The sequence below is a fragment of the Pseudopodoces humilis genome, chromosome 25 (genome assembly GCF_049639895.1).
Source record: "Pseudopodoces humilis isolate 2021_Gansu_Grassland_sample_001 chromosome 25, ASM4963989v1, whole genome shotgun sequence".
In the NCBI taxonomy this organism is placed as follows: domain Eukaryota; kingdom Metazoa; phylum Chordata; class Aves; order Passeriformes; family Paridae; genus Pseudopodoces; species Pseudopodoces humilis.
In genome coordinates this window covers 3,224,751-3,241,677 of record NC_142224.1, presented here as the reverse complement: position 1 = coordinate 3,241,677, position 16,927 = coordinate 3,224,751, and the positions used below count along the sequence as shown (strand labels likewise).

The following is a 16,927-nucleotide window of genomic DNA, read 5'->3' as shown; positions in this document are numbered from 1 at the left end:
AGGGAATGAAGGAATTTCCCCCAAGTTTGCTGCCCCCAACTCCCTTTTGTTTCCATCTCTGGGGCCTGAGGCAGTGAGGTGTCCTTGATTGCCAGGCCTGGAGAGGAATTGTTGTGTCTGCCCAAAGTGGGGAAGCAGCAGCTCCCAGTGTGTGTGGAGTTTGGAGTTCCACACTGAAGGATTACAAATTACAGGATTACAAATGTATGAAAAATAGAAAAGCTGAAATCCTAAGGCATCAGGAAAAATATGGGATCACGTTTCTGTGCCCCAGGAGCAGAAGTGTAGCCACCCCAGGGCTCTGCCTGGCCAAGGGAGAGGATCTGGGGGGGTCACAGCATGTGCTGATGTGTCAGGCTGGTGTGGTGTGGTTATGGCAGTCTCTGCTCCTCCTGTGGGCTTGGCTGGCTTGAGGGGAAGGCTCTGTTCCACTGGGATGGCTCAGACAGGACTGAGAAGCTTTTACTCGGCTGACAAAAGGGACTTGCTCGACAAGGGGATGCAAAGGGAAAGCACTGGGTACCCAGCAGGCACCTCCCAGCACTGCTGCTGCTCACTGCCTCAGTGAGGTTTGTTCTTCTCCAGGAGAACTCTGGCACTTTCTCTGCCTACTGGCCTTTGCTCTGTGTTGCAGGTTTCCTTCCACATGAGTCCCTGAGGTTCCTGCTGGCAGCTCCAGCAGTGCCCTGCAGAAGTGCTCTCCTGCTCCTGGGCTCAGCAGCCAAGGCCCCTCCAAACCTGCTTCTGCAATGGGTGGGTTGTAAGCACTGGTAAGACCCACGAGTCGTGTCGCCTTGGCTGCTCTCTCCCTCTCTCGCGTTCTCTCTCTCTGTCCTTGCTCCTTCCTGCCCATTTATTTCTGTTCTCCATGTGCTCTGCTGTTCTGTCTCTGGGGTTTTCACTGTCAGGTAATGAGGAGCTGTGGGCCCAGTCAGTCTTGGAGATGCCGAAGAGACGAGACATCCTGGCTATCGTGCTGATAGTTCTGCCCTGGACACTACTAATCACCGTCTGGCACCAGAGCACCATTGCTCCACTGCTTGCAGTGCACAAGGGTGAGAGAAACCAAACCAGCCCATGCCAAGTCCGTGCATCCCCCCTTCGTCCTCATCTCCTCTCTCATTTCATTTCTCCATGGCAGCCATGCTCATCCCAGCTCCCAGACCATGCCCATGCAGGAGCCTCCCCACCTCTGCTGTAGGAACAGCCCAGTGCTCGTAGGGGCTCTTCAGAGGCATCAAACTCCACGCCATGGGATGTGCTTGCTGCACTTGGAGAGCTCTTCATGGCCTAAATGCAGAGTGCTGCTTCTCTTTGTTCCCTGAGAGAGGATTCCCTCCCTGCTGGCCTTGGCAGCGCTCTGCCCACAAAGTTATTCCTGCGGGAAAGCTGCAAGAGAGAGAGCAGAGGAAACAAAGCTGCCACTCGAGGCAGCTGCTCTGGGAGATGGGAGGCTGAGAGCACTTTTTAAGCAAAGCAGAAAAGCAGTGTTCTTGATCTTGAAGGAGAAGGCAAGAGCCAGATCTCACCTGCCTGGGGGAGTTAAAGTGCACTGAGAAATTGATTCCACACTGCCTGCCACACACTGCAGTAAACACAGCCCTGGTCCAAGTCAGGGGGCTCCAGGAAGTTCTGAGGGAACCCTTTTAGCCAGAAGCATCCCAGTTTGGTCCTGTTCTTGGCACAGCAGCAATATCTAAGGGCTATGAGGGCTCTTGTGGGCTGGAAGACTCCACTCTGCCTTCTGCCACCTTCCTTCTTGGTTCTGCCCTTCTGCTGTGGGCAGGCTGGTCTGGGGGAAGAAGACCAGATCGTTTTCAGGACCCTTTCATCCTCTCTGGTCCCTTTTTCTGAGGGATTCTCTCCCTTTTCAGTGTTTGTCTCCATCCTCCACAGCTGCTTATCCCTTTTCTGGACACTGATGTGCGGTTTGAGTCCCAGGAAGTTCAGTTTTCACTTTGTCCTGACAGCCACCTCTGAGGCTCTGGGCAGAGGAGAAATCACCTCTGATCCTTCTGGAAGGTGGACAGTGTTTCAGAGGAAAAGGGATCTACCAGGCTCTAAAAGTGGACTTTAAAAATGACTAAAAACACACTGCTGTATGTACAGCAGGTCTATCACTGCCCTAAAATCTGCTTTCTGTGGATGGCCTCTGCAGTTACAGCACAGAGACTGCTCCAATGGCTCGGTCAAGAATTCACCAGTGACCTTGATGAGACACTTTTCTGCTTCTCAGAGCCCCCAGTGGAAAGTGAGTGGTGGTAGAGATGGACCTGAAAGCTCTTGAGAGGAATAATTTTGTTCTTGTGAAGCTTGTCTGAGATGCTCTGCTCACAGGTGCTGAGTGAGATGTGCACCTGGAGATGCCCAGAACAGCAGCACTTCCCCGTGCCAGGGCTCACAGCTGAGCCTTTGACCTGCAGGGCTTTGCAAACTGTCTCAGGCACCATCCTGGCTAATTACATTCTTGTCTGTGTCCAATGCATTTTGCAGATTTATTTCTGAATTGATTCCAGCGTTCTCTGCTCTCAGAGAGCTCTGCTGTGTGATGCTGAGGTGCTTTGCAGTACTTAGGGTGTGATAACAACGTGTACCCTGTTCCCTCCCCCAGATATCCACCCTGCCCCTGTCAATGCCGTGCAGTACAAAGCCTTCATTTGGTTCAGGTATCAAAGTCTGTGCTGCTGGAAGAATGACACGCTATGAAAAAGCCATGGGTAGTCCCCTGCTGGATCAGACCTAATGGCTCTCTGTTCCTGTTCTTTCTCATCTCAAGTTCCTGGTAGTTACCTGATTGTGAAGAATCTATGGCTCAAAATGTTCTGTGCCCACTGGAGAGGCAGCCTTACATCCTGAGCAGGGGTCCCACTTCATCTCTGCAGACCATGGCGTTCCCGCTGCTCTGCAGTGCAAAACGTGGAAGTTACACCCTGGAAAAGTGGCAGGGGTGTCAACACTGGTTTTCCTCGAGCTGATTGCGATTTGCAGGGGTTTTATGTTTGGATCAGAGTATCCGATCTTCAGGCTGTTCATTGCTCATACCTGCAGCCCTGAGGGGGATGCTATGTTCAGAGGCTGGAGGGGTCTTTTTGAGGCAGGGGAAAGTCTGTGCAGGAAAAAACCTGCAGTTACAGGCTTTAATTCCACTCTCAATTTAGAGATTAAATCCATTAAATCAATGGATTTAAAGTGTGTCTTTCCCCACATCTCTGTGCCTGTCAGAGAGCAGTGGGGCACTGCCCAGACCGTGCTGTAGGGGATCTTCGTTGGCCTGGTGTTTTCCACCAGGTTTTTCCTGCCTCCCAGTCCAGGTGTTCCAGCTCCTGAGTGCAGATCTGTGAGCCCTGTCCCACTGAGCGTGGTGCACTGGAGCTCTTCAGGGATGATGGATCATCACTCCACGTGGCTATTTTCTTTATCTAGATCTACAATCCTGTCTCTTCTGGGTGCTTTTTGAAGCTGCTTGTTGCGAGCGCTCAGCCCAGTTGTCCCGGGCTCTCAGACCTTTTTTTTTTTTGGTGCTGATTTTCTAGCAGCAGAATCTCCTTTTCTCACATGTGTTTGTCCCTGATGCCTTTATTTATCCGTGCCCTTATCTATGAAAGCCTCCACCCGAGCCTGTTTCCTCTGCTGGCACCCACGAGGGTGACCCGCTGGTGGCCGCAGCCCCGGACGCCCGAGTCCATGCGGCTTTCTCTTCTCTCCATGCCCTTGCCCAGATGATGGTGGTGACTCCCAGCGTGATCTCGCTGCAGGCTTGGACTCCAAGGAATACTGCCTGTCGGACCGGGACATAGTGGAGGTGGTGAGGACAGAGTACGTTTACACGCGCCCACCCCCGTGGTCAGACACGCTGCCCACCATCCACGTGGTCACCCCCACCTACAGCCGGCCGGTGCAGAAGGCAGAGCTGACCAGGCTGGCCAACACCCTCCTGCACGTCCCCAACCTGCACTGGATCCTGGTGGAGGATTCCCAGCGCCGCACACCGCTCATCACCCGCCTGCTGCGGGACACGGGGCTCAACTACACCCACCTCAACGTGGAGACACCCCGCAACTACAAACTGCGGGGGGACATGAGGGACCCCCGCATCCCCCGAGGCACCATGCAGAGGAACCTGGCCCTCAGGTGGCTGAGAGAGACCTTTAACAAAAACAACAGCCAGCCCGGGATTGTTTACTTTGCTGATGATGATAACACCTACAGCCTGGAGCTCTTCGAGGAGGTAAGAGCCTGCTGGGGGGGATGAATGGGGCTGATTAGCCTGGGGAGGGGGTGAGAGATGCTGTGAGTGAGCTGAGGAGATGCTGGGCATGTCCTCTCCTGGGCTCTGGATGAGTTTTGGCTGTAGTCACTGTAGCTGTGCTCTGGTTTTCTTGGGAGCTCCGTTACTCTGTGTGCTTCCAGAGCCAAAGCCTCCCGTGGGAAGCAATGGGAACCCCGGCTTATCTGTGGTGTGTAATCAGGAGGCAGCTTCCATGGAAAGGGAGTTAATGAGGAGCTGCTTTCCCCTGTGAAAGCCTCGTTAGGGTTGGAACATCCCCTGCTGTCCATCGTGCAAAGAAACCTCAGCCATCCTCCTTCCTCGCCTTGTCCTGGAGATTTCCAGCTGATCTGATGTTATCCACCTTCCTCCTCCACCACTTGGTTGTCTGTTAATTCCTGTCTGCTTTTATTTGAGGGATCCTTTTCCTTCCCTGCGGTTTGCCTTTGCCTCCTCCCATCCCAGGGTTAAATTCTGTAGCTGTCAGGCCCCGGCTGAGACAGCAGCCACCCCTGAGCTGTGTCAGCACAGCCACAGCCTTTCCAGGACATCTTGTTTAGAGATGTTCTCTGTGCTTGTCTCCAGGAGCAGGAGTTTGTCAGAGATTTTGCTTCCCCTCCTGGAAGAGCTGAGCCCTCCATGCATTGCCTGGGCGAGGGATGTCTCTGTGCCAGGAGATGTGCAGCCTTTCTCCCCGGAGCCATTCCTGTTCCAGCACTTGGGCATGGATGTGTCCCAGGCTGCTCTCAGCAGACAGAGGGGCTGACATCTCCCCCTGGAAGTTGGCAGCTCCAGGGCTGAATTTCAGCATGTCCTGACAGTCTGGGCTTGAGGAGGGGAAGCTTTTCCTTGGGCTTTTGCTCTCTGTTCCAGTCCAGCTGGGGCTCTAAATGAGCTCCTGTCTGCAGGTTTGAATGGTCTTACAGTGCCAGGTACCTCACCTGGCTCCCAGCTCAGAATTTACTTGTTCCCTTGCTCTCTTGACGCCAAATTCCTGCAGCAAGGGACAAGAAAGGAGGATTGCTTCCTTCCCCACCAGCTGCCAGTTTTCATAGCAGGGATCTCCTATTTATTTCCTCATACATGCCTCTTTCCCTTCCCTGATGGTTCTCACTTTAGCTTTCACAGCCACAGGAATACACACGCTTTGAAAGCTGAAAGTGAATTCAGACTGAATTTCTTTCTTCCTCCATCCCCTTTGAGGCTGGCTCTGGCGGCATCTTGAGACAGACTCCTCACATGAATAAAGCAGAAAGGGCTCCTTCATTCACTCGTGTGCTGTGCACATAGAGGCTTCTCCTCTCAGATATGTCTGTGCAGTTAAGGTCACCGAGCCAAGGAAATGTGCTGTGAAATGCAGGAGACACACATTATTGTTCCCTGTGGACAGGGGCTGCCGTTAGCAGCTGTATAATGCGGAAGGGCAAGTGCCAGAGCTCTTCTGCACTCGTTTGCAGTAATTAGCAGTGATGAGATTAGCTCTGGGAGATCCCTGATCTAGGAGAGTGAGCTGAGAGCGGAATGGGAGGCTGAGCCTGCCAGGGAGCAGGGCAGGGTGCTGGGGGTGAGTGGCATTCAAATCATCTGCCTTGGCAAGTGCAGGTGGCCAAAGGGGTCCCTGGTGGCTCTGCTCCTTTTCTGGTGACCACGGGGAGCAGAGGCACTTTCCACAGGGCAGGAGCAGCGAGACAGGACTGTCCTGCCTGCTGGGAATGTCTGGAGAGGCTGTTCTTCCCAGCTGTCCCCCAGGCTGGGAGCTGCAGTGCCTCACTCTGGGAGAGGCCCTTAGCTTTACACAGCCTGAGACTGCAGCTCAAATCACAGAATCACCAGGTTGGAAGAGACCTCTACCTTCAGGTACATTAAGGGCAGATGAAGCCTCCCCAAGGGGCTACATCCAAAATAGACGATGATCATGAGTTTTTTGTACAGATATAAATTTGGTCCATTTATATCAGGGGTTAATTCTCCCATTACAACTTTAGGCAATTAAGTTATTTACCCCCAGTTTTCTCCCCCCCATCTCACTTTTTGTTTATACTGAGACAGTGAGGTGCCCTTGAGTTTCAGGCCTAGAGGAATTGTTTTTTCTGACCAGGATGTGAAGACAGCAGCCCACACTCCATATGGAGTTCAGAGCTATACACCTGATGCCTTCAGTTTTATCTTTCACATTTTCCAGGTTGTGCACTGGTCCCTAACTCTGAACTCCACACAAAGTATCAGCGAGTTCTCCTCACAGCTCAGGCACACACAACAATCCTTCCCCAGCCCCACAACCAAGGGCAGCGCTGCAGCTCCAGGCCCAAAAAGCACAAGCAGCAGGGAACTGAGGAGAGCAATCTGGGAGGATGGGACTGCATCACCTGCAGCTGCAATTGCACAATTCACCCCGAGATGGAAATGGACCAGAACTGATCCAAGGGTGAAACTCCTGAGCCGGGGCCCATCTTGGGTGGAGCCACGGCCGGGCTCTTGCAGTGCCCAGGGTGATCCTTGGAAGGGCTTTTAATAAATCCCTGCTTTATTCCTTTAACTCTGGCCAGCCCCTGCTCCAGGAGCCTCTGAGGAATCACACCAGAGCAGAATTTGAAAAGTATACAAGCTAAAATCTGAAGGTGTCACATGAGGTGGTTGTGCCAGGGGCTGCTGGTCCCAATAACTGTATAAATGGTGCCGATAACTGTATTTGTCCTGGTTTAGGGCAAATTTGGGAGAGAATCTTTGAATGGTGTCCCTCCAGAAAGCAAATTCAAGCACCCCCTCCTCTAAGTGGTTCGGGAAGAAGGTTTTCTTGGGGAAAAGTGGAAAAAACTGTTTACTTAACAGAAATTGAATAATATTAAACAATAAAACCTCTCACTGTTTGCAGAGATGGGAAATCCAGAAAAATCCTTTCCATGGGGTGTAGCTTGGCTTGCTCAGGCTCTTATCAACCCCTCTGGTGGTGGAAAGTGTCGAGGCCCAGGCCCCGGTGGGCCACAGCCGTGAGCTCCCGGGGTTTGGCTGTGTTTGCAGTCCAGAGCAGGTTTGAACAGATCCAAGAAAAAAGGAAAAAAAACCCAAAACAAACAATCCAGGGAACTTCTCTGCCTCAGCTAGCTAAAAACTTAGCTGCCAGCAAAGGAGAGCTGGTGTGGGCTCAGCGTGTCCCTGTGTGTGCTCGCCCCCAGATGCGCAGCACCAGGAAGGTGTCGGTGTGGCCCGTGGCCTTCGTGGGTGGCCTGCGCTACGAGTCGCCCAAGGTGAACGCGGCGGGGAAGGTGTACGGCTGGAAAACCGTCTTTGATCCGCACCGCCCCTTCGCCATCGACATGGCTGGCTTCGCCGTCAACCTCAGGCTCATCCTGCAGCGCTCGCAGGCCTACTTCAAACTGCGCGGGGTCAAGGGCGGCTACCAGGAGAGCAGCCTGCTCCGAGAGCTGGTCACCCTCAGCGACCTCGAGCCCAAGGCTGCCAATTGCACTAAGGTATGATCTCCTCCTCGTGTGGGGGTGCTGAGGAAGGAACCCCTGTTTTCCCCATTGTTCTGTCACTGCACAGAATGTTCTGAGTTAAAAGAGGCCCGCCAGGATCATCCAGTCCAAATCCTGCCCCGAAAATCCCAGCCTGGGCATCCCTGGTAGTGCTGTCCTGGAGCTCTGGCAGCCTCGGGGCTGTGCCCATTCCCTGGGGAGCCTGGGCAGTGCCAGTACCCTCTGGGGAAGAACCTTTTCCTGATATCCAACCTGAGCCTGCCCTAGCACAGCTCCAGCCATTCCCTGGGTCCTCAACAGACACGAGAGGGATCAGTGCCTGTCCATCCACTGCCCCTCATGAAGAAATTGCAGATGGTTATGAGCCTCCCCTCAGTCTCCTCCAGGCTGCTCCTCTGTGTTTGGAGGGAGCACACCCCCATGTCATGGAAGCTGGCAATGGGGGATTATGCTAATGTGTGAATTATGCACTAAATCTCTTTCAGTTGCAGGCTGCTAGTGGTTGCATAAGCCTTGAAATACAGTCTTCTCTCCCCTGTAACTGTTCTTCTTTCTTACATTACCCCTAAAAAATATTATTTTCAAGGTGGGCTTTCCTGTGGCCTTGCTGATCCCCTGGAGCAGGGAATTCCATGGGTGAAATGTCAGTTATTTAATGTGAATTCCTGACTGGGGGGTTGAGTGCTGTGGCACACTGAGGTTTGGCTCTGTGGGCCCCTGTGAGCTGTACCCCAGGAGGAACAGCCACAGCCTTCCCTGGCTGCAGGGAAGGGCTGCTCACACAGTCTCTGCCTTGCTGCCAAGTTGTCTTCTCCCTCCTGACATCTGTGCAATATCTGTGCTGTAGGTGCCCACAAAAACCTGGATCTTTCTCTGTCAGAGATAATACAGAAATGTTTTAGTGCCTGGGATATTGCTCTGAGCTCCAGGAGGCTTCCAGGAAGCTCCATTTGGGGAGGATTTTACTGCTGTCAGCTGATCAACATTGCTGGGTCAGGGAGCAGGACCCCGTGTGCTAAATAACACAGAAACCACTGATGGTTCTCTTCCTAAAGACTTCCCAGTCTGAGATGAGAGATGAATCTGTCTGGGCTGACAGGAAGCGTGGGAGACACCATGAGACAAAGCTGGTTAGAGTGACAGGCATCAATCACAGCCCATCAGCCACAGAGGTGCTGTCAAGGGATTTGAAGCTTTGTGAGTGGGTCCCCTAAACATTGGAGGTGTGGTGGGGATCCCTCTGAGATCAGAGACCCCTGTGTAACACTCCCACACCTTTGGCTGCTACAAACATCAGCCAGTCTGATTTAGAGAGTCTTTATTGCTTAATTGCCCCAACAGAATTGCTCTTTTATTGCAAATAAGTTGTTATTGCTAACAGCCTCAGTGTTGGATCCAGTTCTCCATCCTTTTTGGGATAGAAAAGAAAATGTGACTGATACCCTCTGCCTGATTTCCATGTGCACTGCTCCAAAGCCATGGAAAAAAACAGGAATCTGAATGTTCAGCAGTGCTCTCACAAGGAATCCAGGAATAAGGAGGAGGAGCCAAGAGGCCGGAGCAAGTCTGGGTTTTATCTGATACCTGCTGTGCCTCTCTGAATCCACATTTCTGTGGTTATGGCTGTCCATTGCCGGGACAAATAACCCAACCAGCCCCCCAAGAATGGGGAAAGAGATTGGATTAAAATTAGATCGCTGTTCCTGGGCACTGTGTGGAAATAAATGTGTTTCCAACAGGCAGAAGAGATGGACAGGCTGCTTTTATGCTGTACACAGAAGATTAGGGGTGTTTACTCCATGGCCAGTAACTCAGTCTTTGGTTCATTGTCCCTGCTGTAAATAAATACCTGTTGGAAGGAAGCTGTGCTAAAAGGCTGGGGGTGGGAAATGACGGCCCTGGAGGAACACGTGGAGCAAGGAGAGGAAGGAAAATGTTGTTTCCAGGCAGGAGGAAACAAATGGTGCTGGAGCCAGGCAGGGCTGTGACCCAGGTCAGGGATGGGGAGGAAGCAGCAGGGATTGCTGGCCAGCATCGGAAGCAGACTGAGTTTCTTTTCTTGGCTGGGCTGGGGAGAGCTCACAAGGGTCCTTGTTGTGAGCTGAATGCTGTCTGCTCCTGGCAGGCTCTGAGTGCAGCTTTGCAGGTTGGGCTCTGCCTTTCTGCTTCAGCTGGCACCAGCAGCCTCCATTTCCCTGGAAATCTCCATTTCTGCTTTTACTCACCCATTTTACCAGGAGAAGAGTCTGGCCCAGCAGCAGAGAAGGACCAAAGGCAGCTGTGGTCTGGGGTCCTCTGACCCCAAAGCACAGGCTCCTCTCTGTCTCCTGTGCTCCCAGCACTTGTCATGCTTTGCTTCTGTTAAACATAACCACACACCTGCTTTGCAGGGAGATTTACATTAAAAATTATGATGTGCTTAGATAGAGTCATTAAGGAGGGATCAGAGGAATGTGTAAGATAAGCACAGACATCTGTTCTCCAAAAATGCTGCCTTCCCTGTGTGCACTGCTGGTAATATTGATCAGAATTCAGCCCACAAACACACACTCCTGCAAAAAGCTGAAGTTTAGGCCAAAGATCACATATCCTGCTTATTATCTTGGTCTGGGAACTGGCCAGAATGAAGGAGAAAGTAAAGAAAGTTGGTATTAATTGCTGAGGAGAAAGTTTTCCCTCCTCATGAGGAGAGAAGGGTTGGTTTATGCTGGAGCTGTAAGGAAACAGAGCTTTGCAAGAAGGGTTCTCTGTATTTGGAGTTCTGCTGTTTCCCCACGCCCCCAGATCAAACCATCCTCTCTTCAATCCCTTGGCTCAGGAGGGAGGTCTGGGATTTGGCATTCCTGTGAGGCTGATGGAAGGGGGGACGTTCTGCTCCCCATTTTCTGTGAACACCCAGGGGAACAATCTGCAGTGAGCTCAGCCAGGGAGGACTAAAGCAGAGACAGGGCCCATGGGCACCATTAATGCACAGCTGGGGGAACATTTTCTTGTCAGGCTGGAGAAGGGGGAGCAGAGCTGCCCTTTCAGCCTCGTGTCTCTTTTTTTTTCCCATTCCATAGTTTCCAGTTCAAACAACAGTTCCTGAATCCCTCCTGGGAGGGTCTCTGTGCTGGAAACCCTGTGATCCCCTCCCACTGCAGGTCAAACACTTCTGTTTGCTTTTTAATCTCCTGTTGGGAGACAGTGAATTGTTCTGCTGTGGAGATGAAGCCTTGTGATCTCCTAGATCTGTTTTGAGTCCCGTGACTCCAAATGGCAGGGCTGTAAATGAGTGGAAGGGTTTTGCAGTAGTATTTTTAAAGGGGAGTCCCTCGGGTGATCTGTATGAAACAACTGCTCTGGAAAAGTCAGATATTTGGTCCCCCTCGCTGTTTGGTCTCTTGTGAGAGAGCCAAAGCTTCTCTGAGGCATAAAACATGCTGCTTGCTGAAAAAAACAAGCGCTGGCTGAAAGGAAAAGCAAATGTTTCAGTACTAAATGGTGATCTACCTCCCACATTAAAAAGCACAGCATGAAAAATAGTAAAAGCTGCTCTAGCAAGCTGCAAACTCTGAAAATGGGTCCATTTTAGCTCACTTAATCTGCCTTTTTTGGCATTTGGCTTTAAGAGTGCAGAGGTGGGATCCAGTTGAAGGAGAGCACTGATGATGTGTAGCTGTGTCCCCTGCTCGCCGAGCGTGCTGAAGCGTGAGCGAGTGCCCGGGCTGCGAGCAGGGCTGAGTGTGCCGTGCCAGGAGCGCAAAGGGCTCTCACCAGCTCTCTCTGAAGAGGAGAATTTGCTACAGGATTTCTCCAGCACCTGGTTTATCCTCTCACCATCACTGCAGAGCCCTGAGAGCCACTCGTGAGCGCTGTTGGGTTTTGCTTTTTCCCGGGCAAGCAGCGCAGTAATTGCAGCAGCGTCACTGCCGTGGGACGAGCAGGGCTGGAATCAAAGGTGACTTTGATGGGCGGGCTCTGAAGTGGTTGTGGGGGATGATGAAATGGATTTTTGGACCCTCTCCAACCAGCAGTTGGTCTCCACTGCTTCAGTATTAGCAGAGATTTAAGCTCCACGCAGGAGGTGACTGCTCACATCAGAGACGAATTTGGTCAAACAAGCTCCTTGGGAGGGTGGGGGAAGGTGCTCTGCTTGAACCAGGAGGGTTTGAAAGGTGCTTTGTTCATCCTTTAGAAGCAGGACGTGGCCTGGTTTTTCAGCTGGGTGGAAGGGGTTTGCAGGATTCGGTGCGCAGGGGATTGTCATGGCAACCAGAGGGAAACCCCACGAGGTGGGAAACAGCCAGGCACAGGTGAGGGGAAGCAGGAAACCTGTTCAGAGAGGATAAAAGCTGCTCCCAGCAATCCCGCTTCCAGGGGGAAGAATGAGTATAATTGAGTATTTTAAGCAGCTTCCAGAACCATCTGAGCACAGCAAGGAGAAACCATTTCCTGTAACAGCCCTCCTGAAATACTCAACTACCTCAGTTCTCCTCCAGAGATGCTGATCTCTGTGGAACTTTGCTGCCAAGACCGAGGGAAGCTTTTAGGAGAAGCTTCAGTTCAGTTTTAAGCAATCTGGAGAGGGGTTTTAATACCTGGGGTAGAATAGGGGGGTGCTGTATGGGGCCAGCATTCCAAAGGGATGGGGAGGGGGATTTTGGGCGTCCATAGGGTGGTGCTGGGTTATGAGAGGCTGTGTGCAGCCCAGAGCTGGTGGGAAGGGAGGATTCTGGAAGCAGCTCCTGCCCCAGCAGCTCTGAGGCAGCAGAGGCAGCACTGCAGCAGCAGGGAGTCCTTCCCTGCTCAGTCACACTCTCATGGCTTTTTAGGCTCTGGAAAGGATTTAAAAGTTAAAAAAGAGAAGCGATGCCGAGGTTAGGGGGCAGACTGATGCCTGCTCCCCAGGAATGGATTTTCAGGGATGTGCTGAAGAATTCAGGTTCTATTTCCCCCAAGCAAAGGCAGGATGGTGATGGGAAGAGCTGGTGGTGCCTCTTCCCTCACAACGTGACCTAAACGTCAGGAATTTGCATTTCCCCTCCAGTGACTCCACAGGCCGAGGGGGTGAGGTGCTAAGGAAGCAGCTGAGGAACTGTGGGGAAGCAGGGATGTGATTCCCTGGCTGGGAGGGAGCTGGAACTGTGGGGAAGCAGGGATGTGATTCCCTGGCTGGGAGGGAGCTGGAACTGTGGGGAAGCAGGGATGTGATTCCCTGGCTGGGAGGGAGCTGGAACTGTGGGGAAGCAGGGATGTGATTCCCTGGCTGGGAGGGAGCTGGAACTGTGGGGAAGCAGGGATGTGATTCCCTGGCTGGGAGGGAGCTGCCTTAGCCCATTGGAAGGCTGATGAGCCTTCGGAGGGAGCTGCTCGATAACTACATGGAAGGAGCAGGTTAATGTCCCACGACAGCACACTGTAAAATGGGTAATTTCTGTGCACTGTGCATTTTGCAGAGCAGCAGCTCTGCCTAAATGAAGGTTTATGCAAAGCCCCTCTCAGCGGTGGATGCACCATTAGGCTCCAGGATGGCTGGTTAAATTGCACTATTGATTTAATGTGCAAGGATATTTTTTAGAGCACTGGAGAGGTGCAGCTAATGGCTTTGCTGGCTTCTTCAGATTTTAGTCTGGCACACAAGGACAGAGAAGCCTGTGCTGGTGAACGAGGGCAAGAAAGGATTCACAGATCCCAATGTGGAAATCTGACTGTGCATGGCTGAACGGAGACCAACACCAGGTAAGAGCACACGTTTCCAACAGCACTGTGAAGCTACACAAGGGCAGGAGAAAAACTCTTAAAAATATTCTTTATAATTTCCATTTTTCACAACCCTGATTTTCCTTTACTGCTAAACTTCTCAAGACCATTAGTTAATCTCTCTTTTTTTTTTAATTAATCTATTTTTTAAGACAAAGTGCTAAATACCTGCTGAGAGGTTGAGGGGAAGAGAAATGCAGGGAGTTTAGGCAGGAATTGCACCATTAAGAAAAACCCTTGTGTAAACAAGGTTGCCTTATTAACTTCAATATAGCTAAAGCACAGGGGTGAGGGGTGTGGATTCATCCACATGCCAACACCTGAGGAAAGCCAAAGCAGTGCCAGCAAAAAGATTGTTGGTCAGGCAGAAGCTTTCACTGAGGGAAATATTTACTTTAGACCCACACTGAAGCCACAGAGAGGCAGTGATGAGTGTGGGAAGGTGTGGATTAAACCCCACCTGAGGTGTTTGTTCACCTGAGGAGAACATGGGGCGTCTTTTCCAGTGGAAAGGAGGAAAGAACACACACTGATGGCTGACTCGAGTTTCTTCATGCCCTGGGTGTTTCTGCAGTGGGTTTGCAGGAAAGAAGGACGAGCTATTCACTTGTATCCGCACCCAGCCTGTGGAGCTGTCCTTCATTATTATGGGCAAAGTAATAAATGCACAACTCCCTTTCAGTGGAGTGTAGAACCAGGCCTGGAGAGAGAGGAGGTTGCTGCTCTTAAGTCCTGAGAAGCGAGAGCAGAGAGGGGGTGGATTTGCTCAGCAGTGGTGAACTTTTACCTGCAGTGAGCTCCCTTATGTCCCATTCCCTGGGGGAAGCAGATGGAGCCCTGCCTGCTGCTCTGTGGCCTTGGCAGGGCAGGAGGAGAGCCTGCACCAGGTTCTGGGTGCCAGGGAGAGGCTTTGCAGAGGGGCTGGAGCTGCTCCCCCAGCCCAGCCCTGGGATGTGCAGCGGGACAGGGCTTTGGGATGGCTCTGCAGCAAGGCACAGGGGTGATCTCCACACTGTTTGTGTCTCTGTTGCAGATTTCTTCATGCACAACCTGCAAGGTTCCTCTCCACAGCATCCACCCAGCCAGCCAGGCGGGAGCCAGCACCTCTGCCGCCTCCCACTTCTGAAAAACCAAGCAACACTGCATCCATGAACTGCCCGGATCCCCTGCCCTTCCTCCTGGCCTCGGAGCACAAGCAGAAGCTCCGGAGGTGGAGAATAAAGCACAGAAAGCCAGGACTGCCAGCTCCCGGCACGGAGGCTCCGGCTGGGATGTGGCTGCACCGAGCAGGGGCTGTTTGCCAGCACCTGGGCTGAGGGAGAGCCACGGCAGTGGCCCCCGGGGACTGGTCTTGCTGAGAAACATGAACCTTGTGTGACAGCCTGAGCAGCTCTCTGGCCGTGGAGGGGACAGCTGCCTTCCGAGATGGCACCTTAGCCCTTAATTTTAAACCTACTTTAATCAGTGTTTGTTACGCTGCACAAGACAGGAAAGGTTTGGGGAGGGGGAAAAAGCAAGGCAGGTTAGAACAAACCCTTTAAGCATCACTGTTCTCTGATTTCCCTCTCCTTTTCTTCCCTCAGTTTCAGTTTGGGGGGCACCCTGATGTTCCTCTGTGGTCATGGAATCAAGGAAGGGTTGGGGGTGGAAGGGACTTCAAGTCCTCTGGTCCAACCCCCTCCCATGGGCAGGGACACCTTCAGCTGGACCAGGTCGCTCCTGGCCTTGAATATTCCCAGGGATGGGGCATCCCCCACCTCTCTGTGCAACCTCTCTCAGTGTGACACCACTCCCAGTGTAAAAAAATGTCCTTACATCTAATATATCCTCTTTTGAGTTTTAAACCATCAACCCTTGTGCTGTCCCCGCTGAAAGGTTTGTCCCCACCTTTCTTAGGTGGGATGGAGGGACAGGATCAGGGAGCTGCTGCTCACCAGCAGTTCAGCACTGATCCTGGATGGAGCCGTGGCTCCAGCATGTGATTCTCTAAAAACACTAAATTAATTGGAGGTGGGGTTTAATGGCATCGCTGGGGCCACCCACCGTAATATTCATCCAGACCTTGGTCCTGTTTAGCCCTAATTTGGTTCCTGTGAGCATTAGGTATGGGATGTTCTGAAGGTAAATTTCTACTCTTAAAAAATGAAACTGCTTCAAACTAGGGACTGGATGCTAAGAGGTGATTTTAGTGCATTTCCCATTTGACTGGAGTGTATCCTTCAGCCCCAGCCCCTTTTTCTGCTGCTGCAGAGCTGGTGTGAAAAGCCACCCTGGAGCAGCTCCCAGTCCCCTTTGAAGGAGAGAGCAGCACCCTTGGGCAGGGGATCCTGGGCTCAGGGCTCTGTTTATCCAACACCTGGTGGTGCTGCCACCGTGGGTGACTCTGTCTGGGACTGCCAAACTTGCTGAGATAAAAACTGAGGGACAACAGGCCCCTTCTCCCCAGCCAAAACCCCTAAATTCCCTCCCCCTTCATAACTGTTGTCAAACCTTTGAACACCCCCCCCACCACTGTCCCAATTCCTTCAAAAATTTTGAAGCACAATTTTACCTCTGAACTGAGGGAAAAATGTAATCCTGCAATAGACTTGGTTATTTTTAGCCCTAACACATAGAACTGTTAAAATGCTCTGGGTTTGGTTATTGGCTTCACGGTGCAGAAGTCTCCCCTTGGACTAATGACATTATGTATTTCCTGATATTTCAAAGGAAAATATTTTTTGTAAGTTATTTTCTCCCGCTGTATATCAGAACCATTGGGGAAAAGTCACATTCTTTAGCTCCCAGCCACAGAAGCCTTTACAAAAATGTTCCTTTTAGATGCAATGGCTAAAGCACTACTTGGAAAGAAAGTGTTGGATGCTGCTGGCTGCTCTATGGGAACAGGTATTGTTACCTTGGATTAAAACTCTGCACTCAAGTAGATTTATTCGTTACTGTACTGGCCTTCCAAGTTCCCTTCAGTCTGCAAACCCTACAGTGGAAAGAGACATTTTTCAAGGACTACCAAGTTTTCATAGCATTGAAATAGTTTCCAGCTGATGTCCTCTCCGAGCTGCATGTTTTGGTTCACTAATCTGAATTCCAGTCCCTGCTGGGTTCCAACCTTCCCTCCTTGGAAGGAAATAACTTGTCAGAAAAATGCAAAGGATGGAGTTCTGAACACAGCCCTGCACTTTGCTCTGGCCACAGGAGCCTGGGCCCTTTCAGCTGTCCCAGAGCTGCCGTGGTCCTGGGGAGCAGAGAAAGGTGTGACAGACCTGGCCAGGATGGAGTGTGTTCCAGCTGCACTGTCTGTTCTCAGTTTTAAACAAACTGTATTTAAATTTGTTAAATAAAATGATGGTTTCTAAGAGCCAGAATACCCTGCACCTCCATTACAGACACAGTCTGGTGTTTCTCTCAGAGCCTGAATCCTGGTACTGGCACAGAAAGCAGCAAC

The 16,927-nt window shown here is 51.7% G+C and overlaps 1 protein-coding gene across 6 annotated transcripts in view; it reads left to right on the top strand.

Moving 5' to 3' along the window:
* The window catches only part of B3GAT1 (beta-1,3-glucuronyltransferase 1), a 34,649-nt gene extending 17,809 nt beyond the window's left edge, over window positions 1-16,840 (top strand). The window contains exons 2-7 of one of the 6 annotated variants that reach the window (XM_088066891.1): window positions 635-753; window positions 909-1,055; window positions 3,720-4,228; window positions 7,441-7,737; window positions 13,347-13,464; window positions 14,519-16,840. In XM_088066891.1, the coding sequence (XP_087923017.1) occupies window positions 750-753; window positions 909-1,055; window positions 3,720-4,228; window positions 7,441-7,737; window positions 13,347-13,433 (1,044 nt within the window). In that variant the 5' untranslated portion in view covers window positions 635-749 and the 3' untranslated portion in view covers window positions 13,434-13,464; window positions 14,519-16,840. The other 5 variants (XM_005528466.2, XM_088066894.1, XM_088066893.1 and 2 more) reach the window with 5 other exon arrangements.
* The last annotated feature ends 87 nt before the right edge of the window (window positions 16,841-16,927 follow it).